At 39.9% G+C, this 22,057-nt stretch overlaps 1 protein-coding gene across 1 annotated transcript in view; it reads right to left on the reverse strand.

Moving 5' to 3' along the window:
* Positions 1 to 22,057, reverse strand: part of ZNF407 (zinc finger protein 407) — a gene marked incomplete at both ends in the record, with an annotated part of 378,073 nt that overhangs the window by 228,675 nt on the left and 127,341 nt on the right. The window contains one exon of the mRNA XM_080714660.1: positions 10,856 to 10,930. Coding sequence (XP_080570786.1) covers positions 10,856 to 10,930 — 75 coding nt within the window. The remainder of the gene's footprint in view (positions 1 to 10,855; positions 10,931 to 22,057) is intronic.

The following is a 22,057-nucleotide window of genomic DNA, read 5'->3' on the forward strand; positions in this document are numbered from 1 at the left end:
ACTATATTATTAATCTTTCATTACCATGGTAGACTTGTGACCCTGCCTAACTTTTGTTTGTTCGTTTAATAACACAGTGGTCATCTGTGAATTGACCACTAAGCCCCCACTCTGTAACACTATACTCTAGATTCTAATTTATCCCAACCTTCTATTTCTAGCTAAGAATAATTACATTCTAAGATTTTTTTCATTCTTTATTTTCATGATCAACAGCTAGAGTCTTTTCATTCAAATGTTGTTTGTAATCATTTCTTTGGAGTTGATTTGTACATGTAAGTGGAGCCCAATCACTTAATCTGCACTGGGCCATGCGCACCAGGGTCTTTCACTAGCTGAGTGACACACTCTAAGGCCACGGCCCCTGAAGACACCAATTCAAAGCTGCCTTTCTACAGAAATTCCAATCTAAACCACTCAGGCCTTGGCAGCATTATGCATATTAAGGCTACAGAAGTGAACCGCTTCCTATGCATCTACAGGGTATCTGTACATAAAGGACATTCTCTTGCATGTAAGGAGATCCTCAGATGTAGAGAAGCTGCTGCACTCTGACGTGGTGTGGGGACTCCTGCAGCTTCGAGCAGACAGCTCAGATCTACACGGCGTGCTTCATGTAAAGTGCGTGCGTGTGTGTGTGTGTGTGTGTGTGTGTGCGTGTGTGCATGCATATGTGTATTCCCTGTCCCAGCAAAAGAAAAATAGAGTTAAAGCTAAGAAGACCAAACCTAAACAAAATAGTTTGAAAATAAGAAAGAACATATTTTATATATTTTTTAAAACACACTCAATGTTTAAATATGCCCGCATACTGTTAACATGAGTATTAATTAAAAAATAATAAGAACTGGGTTAATTCAAGTTAATTTTTTCCTTATTTTCAAAATCTCATTACCATATTAACAATGTAATATGAAAAAGGTGCATTGGCATAAATCTTAAAAGAAAAAAACTTTGTATTTGTTATCCTGAAATATGCCTGCCACTCTCTAGTTGCCAAGAATATATGGCACAGCCACATTACATAATTATAAATATGATCTGAGAAAGGCATTCTGAATACTACAATGAATGCTGAGAATGAAAGGGGGATATTATCATTTTAATTAACTTCAAAGAAAATTTGGGTCTAATTTAAATAAGAACTTTCATATGCATGTTCTGTTGAATCTTCTGTTTCCCATAATCCTTGGCTCTGTGAGATTAGCATAAAAAAGGCAGGTGAAGACACTATTAAGACCTTAGCAACTGGAAGTGTCTTGAATGTCATTATTTAAGAGCAAATACTTTAAAAAATATAAAATCCTGTAGTTAAACATATACATAATTTTTTGTAATTTTATAACTGTAAATTCTTTTCTGCTTCACCACAACCTGCAACCTGGAAAGGAGTGCATCCTCAGCCTCCAGGATGAGGAAGCCACAATCTCCAGGAGCACAAGGTGCTCAGGGTGACTCACAGAGCGACCGGCCACATCAAGGGATGCAGACTACGCTAGTTTGCAATCACTTGTTTACACTGTGGGTGTAAATCATAAGGTAGAATACATAACAGTAAACTAAAAAAAAAAGCAGTCTTAATAAGAATATCAATATCCTATTATTCATCAATATTTATTAACTATCAACTGCTCTCTAGAAACCCAGAGGAGGAAAACTGAAAAAATGAAGTAGTTGCTGGGCACGGTGGCGCACGCTTGTAATCCCTGCGCTTGGGAGGCTGAGACAGGAGGATCGCACAGGTTCGAAGCCAGCCTCAGCTACTGAGTGAGGCTCTCAGCAACTTAGTGAGACCCTGTTTCCAAATAAAAATATAAATAAGTCTGGGAGTATAGCCCAGAGGTAGAAAGCCTCTGGGTTCCACCCCCAGTACCACCAAAAAAAAAAAAAAACCCAGAAATGAAGTAGCAAGCCAGGCATGGTAACACACACGTGTAATACCAGTACTTGGGAAGCTGAAAGGGTGATCTCAGATTCGAGGCCAGCTCTGGCAACTTACTGAGATCCTATTTCCAAATAAATAAACTAAAACAGAGCTGGGGTTCCATTCTTAACACCACATTAAAAAAAAAAAAAAAAAGGAAAGGAAAGGAAATGAGCTATCTGGTTTGAAGCTTGGGCATGCATCTTTTCAAAAGGAAAGCAACTGCAATATGCTGACAGTACGCCTACTAAAAAATAAGAAATGGCTATTTAGGATAGTGAAGGAGGGAAAGCTTTACAGATTAAGTAAGACAAAATCTAAGGCAGCAAAACACACTGGCCCCAGAGAGGTGGTTTTCAGTACAGACTATGCAGAGTCTGTAGCGACGTCTCCTGCTCTTTGACCACCTTCTTCTATACTGAACTGACCACGAGTGCTGCATCTAAAACATCCTTATTCATTAAACAGAAAAGAATATGGTTCAATTAAAAACTATGGAAAGGGATATTTTCTTGAAAGGCAGAGCTTTATATTGACATCATAAGCTAGGAACATTTTAAATAAAATTAGGTTGATTCATATGAAATTAATAACATGTGACTGTGCTTAACCTTGGAAATACCAATTTTGTATGATTCAACCTTGAGGAGGTATTAATATTGCAGTATCAAAGCATATTTGATTGTTTTGAAGGGAGCAAAGGGTCAGCTAAAAGAAAAGACAGGCATCCTGCAGAATTTGAGGGAAACCACAAGACCAGGAACTCTCATGTGAAGCCTGACTTGTGCTTGCCTTTTACTCTGAGCTGAAGTGTAAGAAAACACAGTGAGTGGAGGATCCCTTTGTTCTAAGTTCACAAGAGATCATGCAAATGACCCCAGGACTCAGAATTGGAAAATATCTTACAAAATCATCTACATGACACTTCATCTCTCCTATCACAACACTAGAGCATAATGATATTTAACATATCTTGTTTCTCATCTGTTAGAAGGAATGGTCATATCGCTCTGATGAAACCTGACAAAAATTACTTCTGAAAGGGTGTTTCCTAAAAATTCCTCAAAGCGTAAAGTAAAATTTTAATTTGGACTTTTATACATAACTACCAAGACATCATGAATATAAAGAACTGCTCACAAAAGTCAGTGCTGTATAATGAAACTGTATCAGAGTTGGTAATTAGGCATAATTGAAGGCTGCAGTGAACATATAGGCCTTTGTTCTCTCTAATCTGGCACTGACTGGGAATTAAAGGTAAGCGCTGAAGGCATGTTTTAGTCAGAGTCCAGATGTATAAGCTAGCGTTCTAAAAGTAATTTAAGTGAAATGAAGGAGAGAATGGCCAAAAATATTCTAGATGCCAGCTGAGCAAAAATACCTATGTTGTTTAAAGATTCTGAAAACAATACATATTCTTATACTCAAAATCTGAGGGCACTACTACACTACATGATAGTAGGAAAAATGCTTTAAAAACTAATATGTTGTATTCAACAATAATTGATTATATTCAACAGCAACTGAACTCCTAACTTGAAATATTTTCTTGCATATGAAAGAGACCTCACAGCGTCCATGACAATGCAATTCTAGCTCCTTTCTATATGAGAATGAAAGAATGAGCAGGAAAAAGAAATAGATGTCGCCTTAGGAAGTATCGCCAGGTGTATACCGCACATCTGCGACCCGGGAACTCAGGAACCAGTACTGAGTACCACTACTAGACCACTTGCCAGGTGTACACCGCACACCTATGACCCAGGAACCCAGGAACCAGTACTGAGTACCACAGCTGGACCACTTGCAGTCCTAGTGGTCTCTGGTTTCCCTTTGGGAGCCGGAAGTGGTGAAATAAAGAGGTCTGCCATAGCAGACACAGATTTGACCTTGACTGTCTCATGTCCCCTGGCTAGGTGAAGAGGATCAATAGCTATAACAAGAGGATTGGAGAGGACCAGGACTTCAGATCAGGACCTGGAACCAACACCTGCTTTGACCTTGGCTGGGAGGGAGAGGGTTGGGTATGACACAACCTTAGAACAAAAGTAACTAAGGTCAAAAGATAAGGATCCTGTCTGCAAAATGTAGCCAAGGCTCATGGGGCTTCTTTGTGATAAGGACTCGAGGAGAAAGATGCCGAGGAGATGACCAGCAGGGGAAGCCTGGGCAATGGCCAGGGAAGGAACAGAAGCAAGAGAGGAGGCCAGCCACCTCCCTTCCATCCTAAAGAGCGGTCTGCAGGCTATGGGGCAGTTCTGGACACATTCCCGCCCACACGGGCTTCCTTGTCACCCTGGCGCAGCAGCAGTCACTATGATCTCGGCTGACACCAACCTAGTCCCCAAGTCCACCCTCAAAGCAGGCATCATACTGGGGGCCATGGGCTAGGACAAGGCACGTCTCCCCGGGATTCCTGCTCTTCCCCTGGACACTGTCCACGGCCTACCCAGGATACCAGAGCGCTAGACATGGGATGAGGACAACCAACACGACTCCAGTCCCACAGTGGTCTCAAGGCACTGAAGCTTCACAGAGAACAGCCTTGTAAAGAAGACTCCCCTGAACACACCACCTGGAGCAGCACCCACGCTGCTGCCAGCAGAGCCCCACGCCTACGGGGCTCTTCCTGCATGGTGCATTTCCTCTCTGTCCTCGCCCTCTTCCCATGAGCCCTAAAACTAAGACCTACAAGAACGGTGGCTGTGCCATCTTCAAAGACAATGACCATTTGTCTTCAAAGACAAATGTGTACTATGGTACATATTTATTGAAAGAATAAATAAATTGGTGATGAATGGGATGCCCTTATTACCATCCCTCATATAATCCGACAAAGAGGATTATTTGTTCCTTCTGCTAAAGAGTTTCCCATATTACAGATAAGTATATGAAAATATTTTCTAACAAAAAAGACTTGCATAATATTCATATTTACTTAAAAGCCCAGAAAAAACATAGAAGTTTGTTATCTCTAAATAAAAGACTGAGTATTAAAATTCTGAATAGGAAAAAAATCTTACCTTGCATGACATACACTACTAACACTTAAAATTTCATGCCTAACACCACAGGGATTTTCTTTAAGCAGTAACTAACATTTTTTATCAATATAACCAAGACTATCAGAAGCAGTATTTCTGATATATCCAGAGAGTGACCATGGGTATGAAAGGCAAGCAACCTCTGTTCCTGAGCTGGGGAGGGTTGGGCTCTACCAAACTCTAAGAGAAAGTGGTCATCAAAGTTCTGAGAAATAAGAAGAACCACTGAAGCAAGATACAAGGATGCACAAAATTCCCATATAATAGGACAAGGACACTTTTGAAAAGTATTTAATGAAAGGGCCACACAATGTTGAACACAACACCCCCAAACCAAGTAGCTAAGGATATATGCACTCCCAGAAAAATATTGACTTGACTTAAACGATAACTATTGCAAAAAACTGCTCTTGAATTATGTGAGTTTTGATTTACGTGAGGTTGTTAAAAAATATCACTCACATAAAATGGGCTTTCCCCATTAGGAGAAAAAAAGATAAAACTGAAATAACAATAGTAAATAAAATGCATTCCCTGAAGTCTTTCCCACTTGCTATGGATCACAATTTTTGGCCCTGAGCTTCCCAGCAGTAAACATAAAGAGGAAAACTCAATTATACACGATTCGCTCGTACTCAAACTAAAATGACAAATTGTTTCAGAAAAGTACAACTTCCTGGAATAAGGACCAGAGAGAAATTGCTTCCCGAGTCCTATAAGGAGGATATGGCATATTTTTATGAGCAGTATCTCAAGTACTATGTTCACAATAAAGGCAGTTTTTATAGGTTTAATCCTAAAACATTCTTAAAATTTAACTCATCATAGTCACAAAGTGTAAAAGTGGTGAAGTCAATTTTAACAGACGAACAAAACAAAACACAGTGAAGAAAGCCGGCACTCTAGAAATGGGAACACCTAAAGGAAAAAACGGAACTTGTGTAAAGGAATGAACAAAAGACACACGCATGCTGGACATGGAGGTTAGCCGTCTAGTGTACGGGCTGACACACTTCACGACACTTTGTCCTGCTCTGATGAAGGGAATAGAGCCAGCACTGCTTCCCTCGAGCGCAGGCCCTGCAGAGAGAGGAGCTGGGAGAAAGGCTGCCACCCCACAGATGCACCCCTGGGACTACTACACCCCATATTCTATACCACAGACACTGACTTCTGTTAGCTTCTACCAGAAAACATGCAAAGCAGTTTAAAAATATCCACTTCAGCAGTAGAACAATGGTCTTAAAGCAACAGAACATCTAAAATACCAATGCACTTTGGAAATAATTCCCAAATCCTGGCAAGATAGCTCTCATGGAAAATGTCTATTTACCTCCATATGTACCTTAATAAATTGGTGGTTGAAGCCGATAACACAGAGAAAGACATCCTGTAACATTAACAACCTTGGCTTTAGGTGACTTGCTAGGACTCTATCCATCTTTCTATGGAGAAGTGATTACCTCACAGGGCCATCTTTAATAACCATGTCATATAAACATAGGTATTTAGATGTCCAAAGTCAAAGATAGGAGAGAAATGGAAAAAAAGAAGCCCGCATCTTCTGCTGCGGACAGTCACTATAGCACTGCCCTTTAACAAAAGGAGCCATATGCAATGCTTCCCCACCACCTGCAGTGCCCTCGGCCCAGGTCTGACCTTCCCCTAAAATGCATGTGTTTGGAATGATATTTCCATGTTTTAAGAAAAGATTGAAGCTTACATCTAAACTTGAAAAACACAAAACGACGCTGATGCTTTTATAAAATCTTAACATACAAGCTTTGTCAGAGAATGAAGAAAGGGAAGAAGACGAGATAGGACCAGAGCCCTACACAACGTCCCATTCTGTATGTCAGTGCCGAGAAAGGAGGTGCAGCCAGTCCCAGCGCTGCTGCCTGTCCATCCCACAGCGAGAGCGGGCAGGGAAAGACCAACCTGGGATCAGAGGGGCTCTCAAAAGGAGAGCAACAAAGAGAAAAGGGGAGGCACCAGCACAAGTTTCAGGGCTCAGTAATGTGAAGGGCCTGGGGAACATCCCCTCTGACTTGAAGAGAAACCTGAGCAGCCAGGACCTGGCCTCGCAGCTCTGCTGATAATAGGCCTTGTCTGAGAGCAAACACTGAGCAGCCTCTTCCAAACCGGCCCCACCGAAAAAGTACTAAGGTTTTGATCTGGATACTCTTGGTGAAAGCTATGAAATAATTTAACTCTTATACTTCAGGATGCACTTTCTACTTAAAACCCTTTATTGGTAAAGTATTCTAGTATGAATTAGATGTCCCAAAGTGCTGCTTGCACAGATATTACCTGAAGCCATCCCCCACACTCCAAAAAGCAATGTATTAGGTGGGAAATTTGAGCCAAGCATTTCCCTCCTCCTATTTTACCGTCCTTAACGAGCCCAGCTGATTCCAGGCACTGACTACACATGCCAGCCAATTCCACTATGCAGTGGACCTGCCATCCACACAAGATACACTTGCTACTCCTGCTGTGATAACTACAGATAAACTCGATTCCAAGATTCTAAGGGACACCATAAAAGACATAGAGATACTGTGGCCCCCTTATAAAACAGACAGAATTAGGAAAAAAAAGAAAATACTTTAGAGTGAACTTGCAAATTAAATAGAGTTTATTACTATGAAAGGTGAAAGGAATGTGGCTTTATTCAACTGTTTTGAATGTCGAAGATCTCAAAATACTGTCTACACTGCCTTACAAAAGGAATGTAAATTTAGGGACAAAACAACTACTTTGTGACAGAAGCCTGCTCTTCAAGTGTTCACAGAGTGCCAAATAATGCTTGTGAATTACTTAGTTTTCTCCATCTCGTGATAGGGATACTGACAATATGCATTGGTTTGTCAAACTTTATAGTTCAAGTACATGAATATACTTTTAATAAATTATCATTTTTGCATATATCCGTCAAAGCATAAGGCCTAAATACTTGCAAAACAGAATGCATTATTAATTCAATTGCCACAGCCTATTTAGCTAACTTCTTTTACTATTTGCTATAATATGCAATGCATTAGAGGGGAGAATCAAATTCCAAACATTAAAAAACAAACTGATTATACTGTCCTGGAGAAATTAAAATATAGCAAGCTTGCAAAATTATAGCTGAGGCATTAATGTTTCAAATAGGTAAGAAAATGTTTAACTTAATTCACAGAATACTTATGCCCAAACTGGGGGTCAGCATTCTGGCAGTTTCCTTGCTTCCTAGAACCAAAATGAAGAAAAGGAGTGCCTTTGTGACGCTGTTTGTGCTAGATTATGGCAGTTACATCCTAGTCTCCTCCAGCTACAGACAGGAACTGAAAAGCTGTATTACAGGTGAAGTCATGGAATTCTGATTAAGTATTTCCATGAAATAAGAATACCAAATGAATAGGCATAAAACACTTCTGAAACAAAGGCCCTTTAGTAGTGAAAACAATTCAGAGATATCTGTTTTAGATGATTGTTGGCACTTGGAACACTAAAAACATCATAATCCTGAATATGGATGTGGCTTGCCATTTAGATTCATTTCCTGATTTTCAGGACAAAGATAGTGTCATATCTGAGAAAAGCTTACTATATCCTGGGAAGGAGAAAACCATTCAATTTTTCTGCTTAGCAGAAAAATACATACAGAAAAATATACAAAATGTCCCCCCAACAAAAGCACAGGTTAAAGCTTATCCAGCAGCTGTGGCTCTACTGGTAGCTGGACAACACAAAGCAGTGGAGCCTAGGTCATTAAGGCTGGGCTCCTGGGGAGAGACACGAACCTGGGCCTTCCTGTCCCTCTGCTTCCAGTCATCAGGAGGTAAAAGGGCCTCTGCCACCACAGGATCCCCCATAATGTAATGAGCCGCCAGCATCCCAGCAAAAGGGCTAAGTAAACGTGGACTAAAATCCCTGAAACTAGGAACCAAAAATCCTTCCTACTTTTAATTTGATAATCTCAAGTATTCTGTTCCAGTAATGGAAAGCTGACTAACATACTTTCTCTGGATTCTTCTTAAAATCTCCCTTTATGCATTTGGGACTGGAATGAGGGAAAGAAAGAAAAAGTATCCAGGAGGGCATAGGAGGGAAGTGGGAAATGAAAGCAATTAACATGTTAATTTTAAACTTGAGGTCATAATGTTGGGGGGGGGGGATTCGTACTCCTAAAAGAGTAATAACGTATTGCTTAATAAGCCATAGAATGATTGAGATAATGCATGTAAAAACAACGAGAACATAATTGGTATTTTTTCACATCTTTAAACATATATGAAACATGACTTAAAAACTATAGAATGAGCTGGGTGTGTTGATTACACTTGTAATCCCAGCATTTGGGAGGCTGAGACTTGAGGATCCTGGTTTGCAGACAGCCTCAGCTACTTAGTATGCCCTCGGCAACTTAGTGAGACCCTGTTTCAAAATAAAGAATAAAAAAATAGGGCAGTGCCGGGCATGGTAGCACACGCTTGTAATCCCTGTGCTTGGGAGGTGGAGACAGGAGGATCGTGCAGCTTCAAAGTCAGCCTCGCTGGCTTAAGAGACCGTTTCCAAATAAAAATAATATAAAATAGGTCTGGAGTGTAGCCCGGAGGTAGCAGGGTTTCCAGGAACCCCAGTACCACCACCAAAAAAAGGGGGGAGACAAGAAGTGTAGCTTGGAAGTTGAATGCCCCTGAGTTCCATCCCCAGACCCCCCACACACAAAAAAAATATTATATATATATATATATATATATATATATATATGTATGTGTGTGTGTGTGTGTGTGTGTGTGTGTGTGTGTATATGTAGGTGTGTGTGTGTATAAATGTTTTCCATTCCTATAATAAGAAATCTATGGCATGGTCAATGCATACATTGGGATACATTTATAAAGCACAAGAACAGAGAAAACTAAACTATAAAAAAAAGTCTGGGTATGAAGGAGGCCTATACAATATCTATCTATCCCAACACTTGACACAGTATTAAGTCTCTGTCCATATTGTGACACTAATCAACTCCTTCAGTCAGTAGAAAAGTCAAGAGAAATTGCAAGTGGATAGACGAGCTATGCTAAGAGCATTTTAACTGCTTTGAAGGGGCCATCAAGCATAGGCTCCTGGGTGGAAGAAGAATCTGCATCACTACTGGTAGGTCTCCAGGTCATGGGAGCATCTGGGACGGCCGAAGGACTCTGGAAATCCACCTGTCCTTACGGGAGGCAGCAGTGCTCCTGCTCCTTCTGAGTGAGCTGCACAGTTTAAAGGCTTCAAAATTTCCCAAGTGGCCATGCTCACCTGGTAGCTGGCACTGCTGCATTTCAGTTCACCTAATATAATTAAGTCTATGTGATGAAGCTAATTATGATACAGTAGCAAGAAAAAGAAGACCTGGCAGTTGATGACATAATAATTGTAGTGTTATTTTTCATGACATGGCAACTGTAATATTATTTTGGGGATGACACAAGATGTATTTCTTTTTTAATATCAGTAATGTTTAAGTCTACAGTGAGAATTTTAAAATGTTATTTTAAAATTACACAGAGAAAATGCAGAAAAAATAGACGTTTGGTTTCACATACTCCCTTTGGCACATGCTAATGCATTGACTGAGGTCAGTTTCCTCCAACTGAGCTCTACTACTGTTTCAAGATTTGTTTCAAAGTCCTCCAAATCCTTTCAAATATTTCTAGGACGTTATTTTTAAAGTTAATATATGTATGGTTACATTTTTCAGGTAAATTGACATAAAATATGATATTCTCTGACAAAGTACAAAACAAGATGAACTGACTTGATAAAAATCCTATGAGTCTTCCCACTAAGCGAAGCTTAAATTGATAATGTAATTAAATTTGTTAATAAAAAAATATATATGAAAGAGAATTACCTCTCTTTTGGGGTGCCCACTCCATGTTTGCCTAGTAGATGAGTATTTAAGTGCTTCTTCATTACAAAAGCAACCCTGCAAAAAATAAAAGAAAATAATTATAAAGTAAACTTGACTCTCTGCTAGCTGTTTGAACAGAAAGTATTTAAAGATAATACTTCTATATGTATACACAAAGATGGCATAAATGTACGTATTACAATGGTACTGGTCTTAACAACAAAAAGCTTACATATAGATTAAACACATTACACCATTTGGAAAACAAAAGAAATAATTGCATCTAAACTGACTGGCTCATTTCTTACTTGGGCATACCGGCAGTGACCACATGGTCAAATGATGACCCCGGATCTTTGGTCCCTGCCCCACTGTCAGTTGGTACAAAAGACAATGCGGCGCTTCAGGATAACGTGAGACCATGCGCACTTCAGGATAACGTGAGACCATGCGCACTTCAGGATAACGTGAGACCATGCGCACTTCAGAATAACGTGAGACAATGCGCACTTCAGGATAACGTGCACCGCCCCCTAGCTGGCTCATCTCTCACGCTTCAGTCATGGAACAAGTATGAGAAAATGTCACTTTATTAAATATTTAAGGGACTATAAAAGAGTAAATTAATAGCTTTCATGAAGCTTCTTTAAAAACATGGTAATGATCTGAAGAAGGCTTTTTTAAAATGATATAAATGTTTACTGTGTCTGCAGCCCACACAAAAAAATTGTGCTGTAGTGCCAAGAAGATATCAATAACTAAAACAAACAAAAAGTATTACCTGACATACTGCTTTATTTTATGCACAAATCAGCGTACTTAATTTGATATTGCTGACATAAATATGAAATGGACAGGAGTCAGCAGCCAGTGTGTGGAGCACTAGTCTTCCTCTCAACACGGCACAACAGCGATTTAATTATGTCATGTGATTATTTAAAACAATTTAGATTCCATTCTGAAGCATCAGACCAAAATGGCTCTCTTGATAAGTGAAAAAAAAAATTTACTGTTGTAACTTTCAGTGTAAAAGGGCTTGCAAACATTTTTGTTAATTATGTATTACAGCTGTCCTTCATAAAGTTAATTACTAATAGCTGAAAGGCAACAGAATCTATTTGCATATGTACATGAAAGGCATGACATATGCAAAAATATGATTTTAATTAGCATTCTATGATATGAAGGGCTACAAATCAAATTGGCATGTTATAAGATTCTTAACATTAAACACTGAATTCATCTGGACATGTTTGCACAAACGGGCGACGTTAAGACCATAAAGTACTATAGTCTCCCAGAAGAGACTTGCAGCAAAGCCAAGAACAAAATGATTCCTAAAACTATATGCTTCTTTTCATATCTGGTCTATTTTGTTTGTTTTCATACAATATTAGAAAATCTTGGTTTTTAAGGCCAAAATAATATGCTTGCATTTTCTAAAATGACTATGATTTCGTTATGCAAATAATATACTTGCATACACTGAAAATAACATTCATTCCCTTTATATATTAGGCAATACAACTATGGACAATACTCACTCCACAACTATTAATAACTGGCCACATCATCAATCATGGGAATGGAAAGATAATTACAACACTTAAAGAATCTAACTGTGATAATATTAAATGCTGAGAAAAAAAAAAAACAGCACACAGCACAGAGTCTATATTTGTTTCTGCTTGATTTGGACAAAATAAATAACATTTTTCATTTCCTTAAAAATAATACAGTAATAACAACAGTCCATTTGAGTCGCAACTTCCCTACTGTCCTCCATTTTCCTATAATTAAAAAAACATAACACTAATAGGAAAGAGCAAAGGTTAAAAACCCAAAGTAGCAAAGCACAGCTTATTTACACGCCACGCGTAATTTCAGAGATCTCAACTCAGAAGCTCTGAAAAATAATGTATTAGTTAAAATGTTTAAGTTGAAGGAATTAAAGAATTGAAAGAAACTGAAGGAACTAGGGAGGAAAATCTTTTACCTTATAAAACATTCTAACATGCTGAAAGTAGTGGTAAAAACATAGAATTATAAATTTTATTATTATAAGGAAAATATATAATACTAAAACACATCTCAGTTATGTTCAAGTACAAAATATGTATTCATCCCAAATTCTATTTCAGTATTAATTCTTTGTTTTGCTTAAAGTACAAGTCACATTATCAGTCTTAATATGTCCTCTGTTTTAAAAATAAAACCCAAGCAGGACCGACTTCTTTACAATTACTAACCGATACCGATATAATATAGTCTGTGATGTGTGATTGATTGTACCCTATCCTTCATTGCCTCTGAAATATTGTTTTAACATAATTCTTTAAATTGAAAAAAATCTAAATCCCACCAGAAATAAAAGCCAACTGAATCTGAAAAGCTGTCCAACTGAAATGGCTGGCTCTTTAGAAATGCTCTGTGGACCATGCCAAAGGCTAGCCCTGGGTGGGCTCTGCACCTACTTGGGAATCAGACCACTGAAGTCTGGCTCCCCAGAGCTCCTCCCCTGGCCACCCAGGAGCAGCCTCAAGGGCTCCAGGCCGGCCAGAGCACCTTCCAGGGCCCTGCAAGTCACCCAGGCATTCCTTCAGCTCAGGTTTTTAAAGGTCTATTATGATGCAGAGACACTCTCAGGCAGCTGTAAAAGCAGTAAAGACTACAGAAGGAGAGAGGCAAGAAGGAAAGAAAATAAAATACAGACCACTATAAGTAGTATTAAGTGGTGAGGAAAAATTAAGCTGAGAAGGGGGCCCTGAAACGCCGCTAAGTTAAAATTCTTTTCCTGGGGTCTCAGGAGTGTGACTGGTGATGAAGGGGAGGAAGGTGCCAGGCAGGCAGCCCACAAGGACCAGGGTCCCACCAGAAGTCAGGGCAGCACAGAACCTGGAGGTGGGGGCTGGGAACCCTAGGAATGAGAGGCAGGGAGCACCGGGAGGCTGCACAGGAGAGGGATGCTGTGGACCAGTGGGCAAGGGTCAAGCAGCCTGGCAGGCCATTTACAGGGAAAGCTGTTCTACGGTGACAGGCAAAGCCATCTGAGCAGCTGAGCGGCCAGTGTCTTATTCAAGTTACATTTAATAGGACTCCTCTGGTGAAGAGGAAAAGGGAGAGGGAGAGGCTCCATATTCAAGACAGGTGAAATGAAATTTCAGTTCAGGTATGTAAAGCCACCTAGAAATCCAAACGCAAGGACCTGACCATGAGACCATGCAGACAATGACACCCCCGTGTGAATGTCGTTTGTCTAACATGCAAACAGTTCAGATACTGATTTCTCCTTCTAGCAGTTGCCAAAGGGGTCAGGGCCAGGGGGAGAAAAGAATAAAGCACTCCAACAATCAGCAAAGAATAATGAGCCATTAGACACACATATGTTAGAACACTAAACAGTACTACCCAGTCGAGTCTACATTGGTGAGCACTGTGAGTACCAAAATGGGACAGGACGTGTGAAAAACTTCTCTAAACTACTTGACTACTTTTTTTTTTTTTTTCAGAGAAAACACATATAAATCCAAAAGAACTTTAGGACACACTTCTGAAAATGCTGACCTTAGTTTAGATTGCTATAACAAAACACCATTTACTGGGCAATTTAAAAAGAATAAAAATTTTTGCTCAAATCCTGAAGACCATGATGTTCAATACCAAGGAACTAGAAGATCCAGTGTCTTGTGAGGACCTCTCCTCACAGACACAGGTGGCCTCCGTGTGTCCTCACACAATGGGCAGGATCTCTGATCTGGGCCCCGTCACAGGCCCAGCAGCAGAGTGCTCCAGTTAATCAGGTCCCCAAGCTGTTAAATGCCACTGCAGGGGGAAGCAGGCCAGGATCATGGGTGCAGGAATTGGCCCAGGAATGCAGGTGGCTTAAGAAGGAGGGAGATTCTTCCCTACAGGCTCCCAAAAGGGGTTCAGCAGGAATGAAACCCACCCCTTTCCACCCGGAGTGGAACATGTTTTGTTAAGTGTGAGCACACTATTACTACCACCTTTTAAACTCTCAGTAATGGTTTGAAAGCACTTCCCATCCCTTCCTGACCTCACCATTGTCAGTTCTTTTCCTCTTCTCATCCACAAAGGGCGATACTTTTATTCATACACATTCTTATTTCACACAGAAAATTAATTTCCTGGGATTCAAGGATAATCTTTTTGTGGATGACTCTAAAATATGTTTCTCTACCCGTGGCCTTTCCAGGGCAATTTTTCTTGTGTGAGCTGATGATACCTGAGATGCCTTGGCCCGGCGCTCAGTCCTGGTCTCCCTCGCTAATGACGGCTGCAGACTTCCTAATTCTATCAGAGGCAGCACCTTCCTACTTCAGTAATCGCACCTGGGTGTCCATGAGCCACCAGCCCTTTCTGCAGTTCTCCCTCTCCAGGCCTCCCTTTTCTGATTCTGCTTTAATTACCTGGTTACAGCCATTTTATCCCAGTGACAGAGCTCCAGGGTGCTCTCCCCCAAAATCCACCCCACATGCCACCAGCACACCGTCTAATAAACACGTTCACAGCACACCTCAGCTCAAGCACCTTTAATCAGTCCTTTCTGAAAGGGATAAAGCACCAAATCTGGAGCCATCAAATAAGAGTCTTCAGTAGTTATTCTAAACTAATTATTTATTTCAATTTCTGGAATATTCTCTCATATGAGAATCTGAAATGATTGCAGAAAAAGCTGCCCAACTTCAATGACCGGATTATGGTAGACTATGATGCATTAATTAAAAGGACCTAAAACGGCTTATGACATATTAGATTTGAAAAGAAGAAAAATCTTCCAAAAATATAATCCCAATCACGTGGGATATGCATTCGTTAGCTTTCTGCATACACATGTAAAACCGACATGACACAAGGTAAAGAGCCACAGGTTCACTGGCAGGGCTTTTGTCCCCGATGCCTTAGAGATGGTGGTGCTTCCAACAAGTAAAATTTTGAATTTAAAAAACGCACAAAATACTGTGAAGCTTTACGCTGTGTGGAGCATTCGGGTGTCCTCAGTGGCTCCTAAAAGCACTAGAGTACAGGGATTATCAGCTAAGCCTGAGGGAGGAGGGGATTGGAGCTAGGAAAGATAAGTGACTTCGACTTTTTCAGGAAAATGTGGCAAAGAAGCTGAAAAGGCAAAGGCAGGATCCGTGGGTAGTGACCTGTAGGCACAGCTCTCTCCACCGGTCCAGCCTCCTAACGAGTGAGAGACGACTGCCTCATAGGAAACAAGAGAAAGGAAAGCAGCACAGAGAAGTACTCACAAATAAATCATCACAATATATTAAATGATTTTCAAAATGAACATGAATTTTCACAAATTAGTGGCAAATCTAACAACTGATAAAGAATAGAGGTGTTTTAAAAAACCACATGGGTTAGGAAAGTGCATGTATTATTTTATAGAAAATAGTTACATGATAATGAAGAGAAAAACTCAACATTAATGATCTGTAAAACAGGTCAGACAACAAATAACAGAATACAATGACTATCAGGAATAATTATGTTTAAACCAGGTGTGGTGACGCATGCCGGTAACACCAGTACTTGGGATGTTGAGACAGGAGGATCACAAATACAAGGTCAGCTTCAGCAATTTAGCCAGACCCTGCTTCATGATAAAAATAAATGGTACTGTTGAGTGTAGAGCACGGGTAGAACTCTTTGGGTTGAACGTGCAGTGACACACATACACTCATGAGCGCACGTGCGCGCGCTCTCTCTCCCCTTCACTAAAGAGGAAGAGACTTCAGCAAGGCAGTAGTCCTTTATCTTAATGGTTAATTCTACTGTCATTTAAGTGATGGTCATAAGAAAATAGATTATTTTCTTAGAAAAGTTATAAAGTAAAAATAAATAATATGTCTAATATTTACACTACACACACGAACAACAGCATATTTAAACTTGCAAATATTAACCACATTTAAATAACAATGGAAGCAATCATTAGTTAGGGTTGTCTGGGGGTTTGTTCCTTGGAAAGACGAAGCCTGCTGGGTGCTTTACGTGTGCCCATTCACTTAGCCTGGACAACACCCACTTTACAGGTACACCTGAGGTGCCTTGGGTACTTCCCAAAGGCAGCACAACTAGTGAGTGACGGTAAGAAGATGAGCCCAAAAGCTCTGCTGCCCTTCTTCATCTCGTGAAGTAGAAGTCAGCTAAGGCTTCGTGTCAGGTGTCGGCTGCATTGCTTCTTTTAAATAAAAAGTCATTTCCAAAATTAACTAAGGAAATCAGAGGAGAAAGAGGTGTTCCTCCTGGGTTTGCACGTGACAGAAGAGTAGCCATCTGGGTCTTGTCTAGGTTCTGCCAATTAACTATGACACTGGAGTTGGGGCCATAACAGTGACACTCGAGACAAAATGAGATTACTGACATTTCAAAATTGTTTAAAAATGCAATAAATTTAGTAAAGAGCTGTGTTTGTGACAGATACAAAAAGGAGGATTGTCCATACCAGTGAAATTCCTACAGAGGGCATTAAAATGGAGCACTTAGATTGATTATTGGTTAACTTGTTATAGAAAGGGATAAAGCTTGAGCCAAAAAGACACTGACCATAAGCCACACTCACTGAAAACTTTCCAGAAGTGTGAGCTATGGAACCGTTTCTCTGCAGCTACCTCAGGTCTGATGGTGGAAATCATTAACTACAGAAACTTTCTGCTCATGTCAGACAGTATCCCAGGTGAGAGCGTTACCCTGGTCAAGAGGAAGTCAAATATGCACTGCTATATTCTGAATAAGAATCCTGCAGCTCAGGACGCCAGCGAGGCAGGGCCTGTGGAGAGAGCAGAGCCAGACCCCAGACAAAAGGACCTGGGCTGAATTTGGCCTCGGGTGGGACAGCTTGAGGACACCATTTCTCCTCCCTGGGACTGGTGAAGAGTAAAGGCAGAGACTTGCAACCAGAGCATCCTGTAACGGCTGTGACTTCATGGGCATGACGACCATCCTGCACAGGCAGGACCCCAGGGAGAGGAGCAGAGAGGGCGCACAGGGACCTGCCCCGCTGCACCGCTCAAGTGCACCTTACGTCTGCGTCTCTTCCCATTAGGAAGACCTTCCTCTCAGAGCCTCTGGGGATTTAAAAACCAAAGGCAGTGGTATTTATCACTTCAGTGACAGAATACTATGTGCCATCAAGAGTAATAAAGAATGTGGATTATCAGTAGAACACCACGATTGTAACATATTACATATTACTAAATGAGGCAAGGATGGCGGTGTGTGTCTAAAACCCTGGGACTTGGGAGCCTGAGGCAAAAAAAAGTATGAGTTCAAAGACCATATGGGAAACATGTGAGACCATGTATCTCAATAACAACTAAAGGTAACTGAGACAAACTCTAATTAAATATATGAATGATTATAGAAAAACATATCTGTATACAGTAATCTAATAGCCTACAGTAGTTTACCTAGTTATTTTAAGACATAAGGTAAAGGTTAATCAATAAATCAATAAATGATTGTTAATAAATTAAGGTGTCGTTCCCATTGAATCATATAATTCAGGTATTGTCCTTATTGACTAAATGTGCAGGAGCTAAAATACACGGGAGTATTTATGCTGAGGAATAAAATAGTAATTAATAAATCTATCAAAAGAGGGATTTTCAACTTTACATGTAATTTGTTTTTAAATCCCTTCCCTGATCATTCATAGCAATTGAAAATACACTAACATATAAAGCAGCAGATGTCGGTGGGGGTGGAGTGGCGACAACATCAGATGCCAGGCCCGTCCCACAGGGATGGAGATGTGGCTGAGGCTAAGGGGACCAGCAGGCTGTTGGCACAATGCTCCACATGACCCAGTATCAACTAGCTGTCCTTGGGTGGTCTCCATTAAAGAGCTCTCCGGGGCAAAGTACAGAGCTGTTCAACTACACATTTTCCAGGATGACTGTGCGTATTTCTTGCACAAAAAAGATTTTAGAAAAATGGCGTTTTAATTATTGTTTTAAAAATATTTAGATAAAAAGGGTATGCAAGTTACAATGTATATGAAAACGAACTAAAGTGTTGGTCATAAATAATCGGTATATTTATCCAACCTATGAATATTGAGTTATTTAAAAATAAGAGCTCAAAACTGTGAATTCCAAAGACACGAGCGAAGTTTGAAGGCATTTAGCATGAGCATATCCTCATCAGATATCTGTACATAAAGGAGATCTCTGTAGCTTGCATCAGGATTACATGTAGTCAAGATTATTATCGTTTAAACGACTATGCAGGAAACTACAACAACAATAGAATGTGACTTAATAAAATCTTACGGAACTGAATTGACTCTATGCAATGATTCAGCAGGCACATCAGAATGGGCAGAGCTGCAGGGAGATCCGCGTCGCATTAACTACTGCCAGATTCCAGAGCTGTAGAAGTGTCAACCAGAAATCTGGCTGAATCACTTTCCTATAGCCATTTATATTAAAATAAATGATGTGAACAAATTGAAATGAGAAACATTTGAGAAGTTTTAAGATAATCACAAAGTTATGATCAATTTCTAATTTTTAGCCCCCTTATCATCTAAACTAGTTATGTTACCAGTGCTGCCATTAGAAAGGTAGCCTGGGAAATAGAGTTGGGCATGACCACACAACGGAGGCCTGCTCCCGACCACACTGCTCCTGCACTAGTCGCTGGGGTCTTCTTTGTATGTGCGCGCGCACACGTGTGAGTGTGTGTTATTGGGGGTTGAATAGAGAGGTGTTCTGTCTCTGTAAGACTCCTCCAGAACGACTTTTTATTTTGAAGCAGATCTCACTAAGTGCTTAGATCTCCCAAGCACTGCAGGCATGTGCCACCACACTCGACCTGAACACATCTTACCCATATGTAATCTCAAACACAACAAAATGAATGTCATGTTCTTACCTACCATGGAATATTCATAGCCACTATTCAGTCAAAAACTTGCTAAACTGTCCCCATCAAAATAAAAGCAAAGAAGCCAGGCATGGTGGGCACGCTTGTCATCCCAGCATTCGGAGGCTGAGACAGGAAGATCGCAGTTTGAGGACAGCCTCAGCTCCTTAGTGAGGCCCTTTGCAATTCAGTGACATGCTGTTTCAAAATAAAGAATAAAAGATAGGGTTGAGAGTATAGCTCTGAGAAGGAATACCCCTGGGTTCCAACCCTAGGATCACAAAAAAATATAAATAGCAAAAAAAGTGATTCTATCTAGCAATAACGACAAATTAAATACCAATACAAAATACAAAAAAGGATGAAATCTAAATCAAAAGAGCTATGCTGATTTAAGAGGTTGGCCAAAAGAGATTGCAAACCACAACATTCCACTGACAGAGAGTTCTAGAAAATGGCTGCAAGTCCAGAGGCCAAGCAAAGCCCTGGCTGGGGCTGCTGGGGACGAGCCTGGGAGGAGGGAGTCATGAGATGCTCCGCAGCAAAGGGTGTGAGCATCAACCTATTAGTGGTAAAGACTGCAGGGTGATGATACAGATGTATGTTTTAAAATTCATCAAATTGTACATTTAAATCATGTACAGATTTCTGTCTACAACACTTTCAGAAATCTTTCTCTTGTAAATTAAGTTAAAGGGAGAACATTGATAAAAGAAAGTCCATTTGAAAAAATTTAACCTGAAATATAGTAATGGTTTAGGCATTATATAATCATACAGAGTGATATCCACCTTTCATTTATCTTAATTTTATTTATAGTTTTGCTTTTCTGCTTTGTGGTTTAGAGTTCTAGAGTGACTGAAAAGTGAATTAACAGCTGCTTTGCCATGCATAAGTTTCTTCAATTATCTGTGGTGTATCTATACTATGATAGTAGTGTCAATTACAGAAATCTCATGGATGGAAAAATGGTCAGAATGTCGAGCAACTAGGAAGACATGCTTGAGTTTTAGGGATCGTAGCTAAAAGAAAATCAAGCAAGAAACTAGTATGAGTGTGGTGGGTGGACACAGAACTTAACATCATTTCTACTGTTTTTCTTTGTAGAACTATAACTTTCTGACACTTGTTATAAGCAAAATTTTCTTACCCTAGCAATTTAAAATTTGAGAGAAAGTGTGATAAAAATGTACGAAGACAATAGTTTACAAACCCAGTTCACTTGTACATTTTCTGGTCTTCTGCTTTTGTTTTGGTAGCCTTTATGCCCATTGGTCAAGTATATTATTTGTACGGAGATGAAAAGAACAACAATTTCTAGGAATGTACTAAGTTTAAAGAATGAACATGGCTCATAAAACTTGAAAGTACAGTAATGAAGTAACTCAGGAGTTTCCTGAGTTATAAATAATACAAGTGGCAACCAGGCTGGACAGTAGAGTAATAGCAAAGAAGGAGATTTATAAGATTGATATTTGAGTCTAAATTATACTAAAGAGTACCATGTACTTGTGATTTAAAATTTACATCAATGTTATCAGCAAGATCCAAATGCTGAAGGGTACTCAGTGATACACCTCTGCGGAGGGTAATAACAAAGCAAACAATCAGTCAGTATTTTCTGAGAACATATTTTGTGCAAAAACACTGAGATAAGGGGCATTGGAAAGGAGCAAAATAGGTTACAAGCTCAAGAAGTAATGAGAAAAAACAAGCATAAAATATGCACAAGTATAAAAATGTTTTCAATGCTAAAGGGATAGCACAAGATACATGTTTCTCACCCTATCAAACCCAACAACTTTTTCAACAGTTTTTTTTAATAATGCCCCTCTTTTAACCTCAAATAACACAAAATAAAATCTATCAAAACACAAAAGATCAATATATGTACTTTAGCGAATATGAGGTAAATTTAATGTAGTAATGTAAAGTAAAATAATTCATATTTCAACAAATAAAAGGTTGGGCAGTCCACTGAAATAAGTAACCAATTCTCAGATCCTTACACCTACATGCAACATAACCGCCATAATGGGGGGATTCTAGAAGGATTAAGTGAACACCTCCGAGTACCTGCTCCTATAAAAAGGCAATATAGAAACATGGAAAACATTTACTGTGGGAGAACTTTGTAGATTAACAAAAGAAAGGGAAAGGCAGCAGGAATATCTTTTCAAGAACACTGGCTAAAGAGCAATAAAAGAGCTATGGAGGCCGAGGGGCTGTTCCTGCTCCAAGTCCAGGCACAGTGCCCTCGCGCCGTGACTGCGGGAAAACCAACACAGGCACACTTATGGTGGCACC

The sequence above is a fragment of the Muscardinus avellanarius genome (genome assembly GCF_963383645.1).
Source record: "Muscardinus avellanarius genome assembly, chromosome: 17".
NCBI lineage: Eukaryota > Metazoa > Chordata > Mammalia > Rodentia > Gliridae > Muscardinus > Muscardinus avellanarius.